This window comes from Chlorocebus sabaeus, chromosome 12 (assembly GCF_047675955.1).
Source record: "Chlorocebus sabaeus isolate Y175 chromosome 12, mChlSab1.0.hap1, whole genome shotgun sequence".
NCBI lineage: Eukaryota > Metazoa > Chordata > Mammalia > Primates > Cercopithecidae > Chlorocebus > Chlorocebus sabaeus.
Window position 1 is genome coordinate 110,032,312 of NC_132915.1, and position 10,540 is coordinate 110,042,851.

General features: G+C 54.7%; 1 protein-coding gene across 2 annotated transcripts in view; it reads right to left on the reverse strand.

Annotated features, from left to right (window-relative positions):
• SARDH (sarcosine dehydrogenase) overlaps positions 1-6,388 on the reverse strand; it is a 78,244-nt gene extending 71,856 nt beyond the window's left edge. For both annotated transcript variants that reach the window (XR_005236614.2, XM_008005754.3), the window contains exons 1-4: positions 6,264-6,388; positions 5,455-5,505; positions 2,032-2,392; positions 625-803 (exon numbers count right to left, since the gene is read on the reverse strand). Coding sequence is in view for 1 of the 2 variants with exons in the window: in XM_008005754.3 (XP_008003945.3) it covers positions 625-803; positions 2,032-2,362 (510 nt within the window). In the remaining variant the exon portion in view is untranslated. The remainder of the gene's footprint in view (positions 1-624; positions 804-2,031; positions 2,393-5,454; positions 5,506-6,263) is intronic.
• Between the last annotated feature and the right edge of the window lie 4,152 nt (positions 6,389-10,540).

Consider the following 10,540-nt stretch of genomic DNA (forward strand, 5'->3'; position numbering starts at 1 on the left):
TGACCAAGAACTTAGACCAGTGCCCGGCACAAAGTGTCTTTTATATAAAATAAATAACCCCACAAGTCTAATACTTTGGGCCTGAGAAGTTTCCCAGTCAGACCAGCTGCCAAGAGAGAGGAAGGTCCTCAGTTTCAGAGTGTCAGATAGACCACGCCCCCACATTCATTGGCCCAAGAACAGCCAATCAGTGTCCTCAGGCGTGGACCACTGGGACAGGGAAGAGCTGAGTCAATCAGATGCTCTGTCTGGGAATTCTGAATGAAGCCTGGCAAAGTCACTTCCTCCAGGTGGCACAGCTAGCAAGGGGCAGTGCTAGGGCTGGAACCCAGATCTGTCACCTGCCGGGGCTCCTTCCCTGTGGCATGTCCTCTCTCTCGCGGCAGAAGGGTGCCTACCGACATGAGCCCCACCCCTGACCCCGCAGGAGGCAGACTCATCCCCACGAACCCCCCACCCCCAGCCCCTCAGGGGATGCGCACACGGACATGAGCCCCCCGTACCTCCATCCTCACAGGGAGCCCACCCTACCCCCCACAGGGCGTGCACCCACCAATATGACCCCCCAGGAAGTGCACCCACCCACCCAAGTCCCCCTCTTTGCCCCCCGCAGGGAACACACACCGACATGAGCCTCTTGTACTCGTCCAGACGCTGCCGGTTGGACGCGATGAAGAGGCCCCCGTTCTGGATCCAGCCCGTGTGTAGTCCCGTCTCCTCCTCCAGCTCCCGGCTCACCACACGCCGAGTGTGGGCCAGAAGCTCCACCTCCACATCACTGGGTCGCAGCTGCCACAGCAAGCCTGCCCGGGAGGGTGGGTGCCATCACTCCCCAGGGAGGGGACTGCACCTCCTTCCCCCCTATGAATATCTGGAGATACCCTGATATTCAACCATGGGTGTCTTTCTCTGCAGGGTCTTTCTCTGCAGGCCCTGAGGGGCCTGGAGAGGTTGTTGAGCAGGAAATAACGGGACCAAGATGAATGTGAGGGAGGTCTCGCCCTTGGGCAGCTCAGAGAGTGACATAGCAAAGGCCCCCATTTTTGGAGCACCTACTGTGTGCCAAGCCCCGTGCTAAGCCTGTTGTCCTATGAGGAGGGCGTGATTCTCTTATCGATCAAGTTCAAGTGGCACCAACAGTTCTGTGGCCAAGGCCACAGAGCAGGTGAGTGGGGGCACCAGGACACCGACACACTACTGAATGAAGCCTAAATCTGCACTCTTCCCAACAAAGGGTGCCCTCCAGCAGCTGAGTCTGAGAGGTGGCGGGCCAGGGGTGTGGCTGATGAAGTGTCAGGGAAGGGGCTATGACAGCCCAGCTAGGGGCCGGTGAGAAGGCAAGAGCAACGGTTGGAGCCGTGGCGTGTGGGAGCCGGCTCGCATCAGCTCTCAGGAGCCCGGGGATAAACCTCTTCCCAGCTCCACAGTCAGTGACCTCATACTGGTGGCTTGCTATTGGCCGAGGTGGGAGTGTTTATACCACAGAAACTGGCCAACACTGCAAGTCAGGAGATCCAGTTTACCAGGACACCCATGGTTGAAAGGGTGAAGGCAGAAGGTTGGCTGTCCTGGGACATGCACACCATAGGTGCTTAATGTATGCCCACTGGCTAGTTAGGAGAATGAGAACTGTAGTAGCCTCTGGTGCTCATGGAGGACACAGGTCTGCTTCACCCCCAAAGGTCTCCATCTGTCCTCCTCCACTCCCTGGGATGCCCTCAATCCTGGTGGCTCTGTTTGGGAAAGGGGCTTCTGCTCTCTGGACAGCTGCCTGGAGTTTCCGGCCTTGGTCCCAGCTTCACTCTCCAGGCCACACAAGCAGCATCTACTTCCTCCTCCCACCACAGCTCTTGAGAGACTCGGAGGGCAAGCGGTACCCCCAGCTCCACCCATCTGCAAGGAAGAGACCTTCCCCAGGGTCTCTTCCCCAGGCTAGTGGTTGTGAACCCAGAACTGTCTCAGCTAGCAAGGGACTGTGGCCCCTCGCTATGTCCTATCCCTCCCTGGCCCTACCTGGCCCCTGGTCCCTACCTGCCGTGTGCCAGGTGGTCCCAGAGGTCAGCCGCTCCCGCTCCAGCAGCACCGCCCCACTCATGCCCAGCTTGGCCAGGTGGTACAGGGTCTGGCAGCCCAAGCTGCCTCCACCAATGACCACCACGTTGGCTGTGCTGGGCAGGGGTCGACTCGGGCCTTGGGCCACCACCGAGGTGCCTTGTCCCTCCTTCAGGGTCCGCTGATACGGCACACTCTTCTCGGCTGTGGGGCCAGATGCGCTGGACAGGTGACATGGCCCCAGGCCCTGGGTAGGGCTCTGGCGAGGGCGGGCAGCAGCCACACGCAGGGCTCGGCTCAGTGAGGCCATGGGGGCTCCGGGCCTCAGCACAGCAGGGAGCTGGGGAGAAAATCAGAGCTGGGTGGGGTGCAGAGGGGACGTGGTGGGGGCTGTGCTGAGTACCCAGGGGAATAAGGGCCCTATGGTGTTACCTCCCAGGACTTTCCTCCTGCCGCTTCCCCGTGTCATGCATGCATTCATTCATTTATTCATTCATTCATTCTGTGTGTATTTTTAAGGACCTGGTAGGCAGCAGGCTGTCAGTGCCCAGGGGCAACCACGGTGAGGATAGGTCTCTGCCAGCCCACAGAAAAGACAGGGAGCGCCAAGCTCTGGGTAGGAGTGGGGGTCGGGGCCACAAGGGGAGGCAGAGAAGCGTGGTTGACGTGGCTGGCAGAGGTCCAAAGTGAGACCTGAGGAAAGCGGGCTGCCTCATGAGGCCAGGCAGAGAGGACGGGGAGGGGACTGAGGACAGAGGACCAACAGCTGGAAAGGAGGAGCTCTGGTCTCAGGGACGCTCACCCCCAGGTCGCAGAGAGCGAGAGGCTGGGGCTGGGAGGGGCCGTCCCGCCAGCCTCGAGAGCCCTTTCAGAGCTCAAGATGCTTCTGAGGGACCATGCAGCCCTGGGACCCCACAGGTATGTGCTGGGGCAGACCCCAGGTCCTGTGGTGTGGGGATGGGACCTGGGGGAGTGCCCAGAGGCGGCGGTGGTGGTGGCACAGCAAGGCAAGGCGGGGGCTGTGTTGAGGGATGGAGTCACTTGCACTCCCAGACAGAGAGCCAGGAGGAGGGAGAGGCACCGTGGATGCTACAGCAGTGGCCACACGGTATCAGCAGGCAGCCTTGAGATGCGGCACCCAACCCCCAAGCCTGGAGCCAGTGCCTCCTCCTGGGCAGGCCCCTCCCAAACCCAGACAAGAGGTGTTGCTCCCTCATCAGCCCCAAAGCTCGGTGGGACCTAAGGCAGAAGCTGATGAAGGATGTGGTGTCCGGGCTCTGCTCCCTTGGGGCCACTGGGATTGCAGAGTAGGGGCTCAGAAGCTAGGTTAACAGGCCTTCCTCCCCTCTGCTCCATCCCAGCTGACCTACCCCAAATCCCTCCTCCTTCAGGAAGCCCTCCCAGATCTCCCCAGCCAGAAAAATCCAATAACAATGAGAATGCAAGAGAGAGCCCTCCTTCTCAGGAGAGAAGGCGCTGATGAAAACGGATGTCTCCTTGGGTGCGGGTGAGGCAGGACAGGCAGTCAAAGGAGTCATCATGTCCTGGGGACGCAGCAACCGTAGTGACTGTGCAATCAATACAATCAGCCTCCACGTTTGCGTTGTAACTGAGCTCGTTCAAGCAAAGCTGTCTGCAGTAGGGCCTTTCCCCTGGAGAGGGCATGCGCGCATTGATTTCACCTGTCCTCAAACTGACCCTTTGCTCATTCTAATAGTAAAAAACACACCCCTGGGTGGAGATTTTAAGATGCTAATGAGGCCGGGTTTGGGGACTCACACCTGTAATCCCAGCACTTTGGGAGGCCAAGGCAGGCGGATCACCTGAGGTCAGGAGTTCGAGACCAGCCTGACCAACATGGAGAAAACCCCGTCTCTACTAAAAATACATTAGCCAGGTGTGGTGGTGCATGCCTGTAATTCCAGCTACTCAGGAGGCTGAGATAGGAGAATTGCTTAAACCTGGGAGGTGGAGGCTGCAGTGAGCCAAGACTGCGCCATTGCACTCCAGCCTGGGCAACAACAGTGAAACTCCGTCTCAAAAAAAAAAAAAAAAAAAAAAAAAAGATGCTAATGAGACATGTGACGTATGAACAAGCATGTACAGCTACCTCATGTGCACCCAGAGGACCCGCCATCACATGTTTCCTAGTAACCTCTGTTTCCACCCGCTTATGAATAATTGTGGAAGACTCCCTGAAAGGGGGTTTCTCCAGCAATCATCAACACTGCCTCACCCTTAGGAGCAGCCCCCCAAATCCACTCTCTCCCAGGGTGCACTGTCTTTTCTGCACCTAACTTTCAAAATGTTCTTTTTCCTTTGCAATAAATCACTCTATGCTGCAGCTCTTTTGCTGTGTGTCTCATGTTTAAATTCTTTTTTTTTTTTTTTTAATTTTGAGAAAGGGTCTCACTCTGTCATTCAGGCTGGAGTGCAGTGGCATGATCTCGGCTCACTGCAACCTCTGCCTCCTGGGTTCAAGCGATTCTCTCATCTCAGCCTCCTGAGTAGCTGGGATTACAGGTGCATGCCACCATGCCTGGCTAATTTTTGTATCTTTAGTAGAGACAGGGTTTCACCATGTTGGCTAGGCTGGTCTTGAACTCCTGACTTCAGGTGATCCGCGTGCCTCGGCCTGCCAAAGTGCTGGGATTACAGGCATGAGCCACTGTGCCCGGCCTAAATTCTTTAAACTAAGAAGTTAAGAACCGAGGTCTCACAACAGCCATCAATGGAGGGGTGGGGTGGTGTCCTGCCCAACGTGGACCTCCACTGCCCTTTTCTGGGATCCGCAGGAAAAGTGAAAGGGATGTGGCTGTGATCTGAGGTGTGAAGTGCTGTGCCACCTACATCAGTATGAACGATTGATGTAATTAGCTGAGAAAGTCAGCCTCGTTTTTCAAGAGTGGACCATATGCTGTGCACGTTCGCTCTCGTTGAACACCTATAGACACATACTTCACAGCGGGGGAGTCTGACGCATGGAGAGGCTCCCTGAGGTGACCAGGGTCACAGGGCCTCCATGTGGCCGTGCCAGGGACTCTCTCCTGCCCCCTCTTCTGACCATCCCAGGGGGACTCAGGACCCACTGCCACACCCTGTCCCACCTGAGCTGTGGGCACTGCCCAAGCCTGACGAGGTGCAGAACCCTGTCCTAGGGACAGTGGGGGATGTGAGGGGGATCTCAGCTCTCAGGCAGGTCAGGGCGGCCCTCTATCCCCTGCCCCAGCGCCCTATCCCCAGGGAGGGAGCAGGGAGTCTGCTCGGAGTGGCGAGGGGAGTGAGGAGGGGTTGGAGCTTGTCCTCAGCCTCTCAGCCCTCAGTGTGTCAGCCTGTCTGTCTCCTGCCTGCAGAGGTGGCCCCAGACAAGGAGGTATGCGCCCTGCACGTGTCTGTACATACCTTCAGTGCTTGAAGGTCCACAGTCTTCCAGGAGCCCCCAGAAGTGGTGCCCTACAAGGGGAAAGCCAGCTTGAGTGGCACCGAGGAAGGTTCTCCAAGGCTGAACACCCCTGCCCCACCCCCCACCACGGTGCTGCACGGCACAGTACACCTGGTCAGCTCTGGGCAAAAGTCTCTCTCCTCCTTCGGACTGTGCCCAACGCAACGGCTGCTGGCGCCAGAGGCTGCCACGTGCCCCTTCGCCACCTGTCTGGACAGTCAGGGCTCTCGGGACTGCCAGACAAGGGGCTGGGGACTGGCAGCGGCCCCAGTGGAGACAACCCGGAGCCCCTCCTGCCTGCCACCTCCCTGGAAACAGCTGCCTCCACATTAACCCGCTCTCCTGCCCGCTCCAACTCTCTCCCGCCCCTGAGTCAGCTTCCCAGGAGTGAGGGCTGAGGACAGCCCTGGGCTTGGGATCAGACAGACGGTGGGGGTTTTGTCACAGGACTGGGGCCTTGAGCAACAACTTAACCTCACTGCAAAGCAGGGAACCCAGGAACGCCCTCCTCCTCCCAGGCTGAGGGGGTGGTGGGGGTCAAGCGAGGAGAGCGCCCGGCACCTTCGCCTGGGGCGGGAAGGCAGATTGTTGTGGGGAGGAGCGGTGGGGGGCGGGGAGGCAGCTGCCCATATGGTGAATCCTGGTCCTGCTCACCCAACTGGATGGTCCCTGCAGCCACAGGCAGGGGGAAGATCCCAGCCAGCTCCGGCCAGGCCCAGCCCCGCCCACATAGGGGAGGCCCCAGCCTTGTCCCTCCCTGGGGTTGTACCTCCAAGTGCCTCTCGTCAGCTGCAGCGCCCCTCGGCCCTAAGAGTGCTTGGCCCAGCGGAGGTGCCTTCACCTTCTTGCTTCCCAAGCAGTGGCCTGGCCGGAACCCCAGGCTTCCCCCGCCCCCTGGCCTTGCTGCCAGCCCCATGTCGCCGCCCAGGATCTGGGCGGAGCGCACCGCCCACCGCCGCGGCTTCTTGGCCAGCTCAGTGGGGGCTTCTGGGCCAGCCCAGTGGGCAGCTCCCTCTGAGGGTGGCAGAGCAGGGCTGTAAACCCCATGCCCCATTACCCGTAGGCGACCTGGCAGTCAACCTCCCGCTCCAACCCTCGTTTCCTCGTCTCTGAAACAGAGGCCTCAGGGTCGCTGCAGTGAACCCAGGCACCCCTGCCTGCTGGAGCCTGCCTGAGCTCCCCATGCCCAAAAGGAGCTATGCACAGGCAGGGTGGGCAGGAAATGTGGGGTCAGCAGCAGCTTGGGCCAGGGGCCTGTCCATTGCAGGAAGGCTCCTTTGGTGAGGTCATCTCAGCACATGTCCCAGTTTGCTCACCCCCAGGCACAGGGCACTCGCTGCCTTCAGAGGCGGGTGAGAAGGCCTGGGTCAGCTTCCCAGGGACAGGGGCTCCTGTTCTGTCTGTGTCGTGCTCTCCTGAGCTCCCAGATCCCTCCCGTGTTTGGGGAGAGGCCCAGGAGCCACTGGCTCTTTTACTGCATGGTACGTAGGCCCCAGGGCAGGGATTCCAGCCTCCAGTGACTGTTGGGGACAGCAGTGCTCAGGGAGGGGGCCACACAGCAAGCTGGTGGGGGGGGCAGACTGGATGCCGCAGCCTGACTCTGAGCTGGGGCAAGTTACCCATTCCCAGGCAGAAGTGGACACCCAGAAGAGGGGTGTGGAGGAAATCCAGAAAGAAATCCAGAAAGAAGAAATCCAGAAAGAAATCCAGAAAGAAATCCAGAAAGAAGAAATCCAGAAAGAAGAAATCCAGAAAGAAATCCAGAAAGAATACACCTCTGGGTCAGGCACGGTGGCTCACGCCTGCAATCCCAGCACTTTGGGAGGCCGAGATGGGCGGATCATGAGGTCAGGAGATCGAGACCATTCTGGTTAACACAGTGAAACCCCGTCTCTACTACAAAATACAAAAAATTAGCCGGGCGAGGTGGCGGGCACCTGTAGTCCCAGCTGCTCGGGAGGCTGAGGCAGGAGAATGGTGTAAACCCGGGAGGTGCAGCTTACAGTGAGCTGAGATCTGGCCACTGCACTCCAGTCTGGGTGACAGAGGGAGACTTCGTCTCAAAAAAAAAAAAAAAAAAAAAAAAAAAGAATACACCTCTGGATGCCCAAAGAATCAAAACAGGTGCTGATGTAAAGTAAGATCTCCTCTTCACACTGGATCAAAGACAGGGGTATTTCAATGGCAGTCTGTTAACACTATAGTGATGCCAGCTGCCAATACCGGAAGAGATCACATACTAAACCGCTGTAATTAATACCAATCAAATTGTTGTGTTATTCGCACCGAGGATGCCCGACTGTCTTGCTGCCAGCTTGTCTATCCTCTACATTTACTGAATGCCTAATGTATGCAAAGCACTGCTGGGAAACCGATAGTGACATCTAACCGATAGATCCAGCCCCTGCCCTCGAGGGGCTCAGGGTCCACGAAGCAGACAGATCCAGGGAGAGGCATGACACCACGAGGCTGGCTTCCTTCCAGCAGGGAATCCAGGAGGACCTCTTAGAGGACGGGGCCTGGGCTCTGGGCCTGACCACGTGCTGACACCATTCTCAGTCCCTGCCTCAAAGGCAAAGGGCCCACTGGCTTAGGCCCCTGGCTGCCTAGTGGAAAGCTGGCCCCACCAGTTTGAGGCTTGCCTGGGGTGGTGTGGGGGTCCTGGGGCAGAGGACCTCCTCTTCAGATGGTGTGACTTGCCCAGCGGTCTGAGCTAGGGCTGTGCTCACCCAACAGGGTGACAAACGAGCTCAAGAGGGCAAGGAAGGAGCATGGCCCAAGTTCTCCCAGGAGCCCTGGAGGTGCAGGTGCATGGGAGAGAGACACAGCAGACACCACAGCCCCAGGGTAGTGGCCAGGTACCCCACACTTCTCCTGTCCCTGCATTCAAAGACAAGCGGCAGCTGTTGCAAAACTGTTACAAGCCAAGAGGGTAGCACAGTGACCCTGCACTTTGGACAAGGGGTGGTGGCAGGGCGCCGGCCCTGACCTGTTAGCTGTCTGTTAGCATCACAGGATTTTCATCCAGCAGGGCCTGTTAGCACCCAGCTCAGGTCTGGGAGAGGTGGAAAAGCTGTCTCCCCCTCTGGGGGACTAGTAGTCACAGCTCTGGAGGGGCCAGAGTCGGGACAAGGAGGCCAAGACAAGGTCCTGTATGATCTCGGCTGGTCTCCTCTCCTCTCCCTTTGCTGAGACTTAGTTTTCCCATCTTGGAACCAAAGGTTAGAAGCCCTGCCATGTCAGTTTCACAGAAGCCTTGTAAATTTCCCTGAGTAAATTTCCTTCAGTCTGGCTCTAGACCACACCAACAGAGGGGCTACCACCTCAAAGAAGTCACCTCCACCAGGGATAAAATCCACTTGATCATGGTGCATGATCTTTTTAATGCGCTGTTGAATTTGGTTTGCTAATATTTTGGTGAGGATTTTTGCATCTCTGTTCATCAAGGATATTGGCCCATAATTTTCTTTTCTTGTGATGTCCTTGTCTGGCTTTGGTATCAGGGTAATTCTGACTTCATGAAATGAGTTTGGAAGTGTTCCTTCCTCTTGAATTTTTTGGAAGAGTTTGAGAAGAATCAGCATTAATTCTTTCTTAAATGCTTGGCGGAATTCACCAGCAAAGAAATCAGATATCTTGGGCCATTATTTTTTGGGAGGCGTTTGATTACCGATTCAATCTCCTTACTCATTATTGGTCTGTTCAGATTTTCTAGTTTTTGTTTGTTTGTTTGTTTTGTTTTGTGTGTGTGGGTTTTTTTTTGTTTGTTTTTTTGTTTTTTTGGGTTTTTTTTTTTTTTTTTTTTTTTTGAGGTGGAGTCTTGCTCCCATCACGCAGGCTGGATCTCAGCTCACTGCAATCTCCACCTCCCAAGTTCAAGTGATTCTCCTTCCTCAGCCTCCTGAGTAGCTGGGATTACAGGTTGCACCACCATGCCTGGCCAATTTTTGTATTTTTAATAGAGATGGGGTTTTGCCATGTTGGCCAGGCTGGTCTCCTGACTTCTGGTGATCCACCCGCCTTGGCCTCCCAAAGTGCTAGGATTACAGGCGTGAGTCACTGTGCCCCGTCCAATTTTCTAGTTTTTTTGTGAATCAGTCTTGGTTGGCTGTCTGCTTCCAGCAATTTATTCATTTCTAGGTTATCCAATTTGTTGGCATAGTTGTCTATTATAATCTCGTATATTTCTTTGGTATCAGTTGTAATCTTTCCTCTTTCACTTATAATTTTATTATTTATCTGAGTCTTTTTTTTTTTTAGTCTAGCCTAAGGTTTGTGGGTTTTGTTAACCTTTTCAAAAAAACTCAACTCTTAGCTTTGTTGATCCTGTCTCTTGTTTCTTAAGTCTGTATTTCATTTATTTCTGCTCTAATCTTTCTTTCTTTCCTTCTGCTAACTTTGGGCTTAATTTGTTCCTCATTTTATAGTTCCTTGAGGTGTGAAGTTAAGTTTTTTATTTCAGATCATTCTTAATGTAGGCATTTATTCCTCTAAACTTCTGGAATCACTTTTGCTGCATCCTATGAGGTTTGGTTGTGGTGTTTCCATTTTCATTTGCCTCAAGATATTATTTTATTTCCCTTTTGATTTCGTATTCCACTCATTAGTTGTTCAGGAGTGTGTTGTTAAATTTCCGCCTATGTGTAAAATTTCCACTTTTCCTCGTGTTATTGATTTCTAGTTTCATACCATTGTGGTTGGAAACGATACTTGATATGATTTCAGTCTTCTTAACTGTGTTAAGACTTGTTTTGTGAGCTAACATAGGATCTTTCCTGGAGAATGTTCCATGTGCACTTTGCAAGAATGTGTGTTCTGCTGCCATTGGATGGAATGTTCTGAATCTATCTGTTGGGGCCATTTGGTCTGTAATGTTGCTCAAGTCTCCTGTTTTCTTATTGATTTTCCAGCTGGATAATCTGTCCACTGTTTAAAGTGTTGAAGTCCTTTACGATTATCGTAATCTATTTTCCCTTCAGTTATGTCAATATTTGCTTTACATAGTTGGGTGCTCCCATGTTGGGTGTATATATATATGTATATATG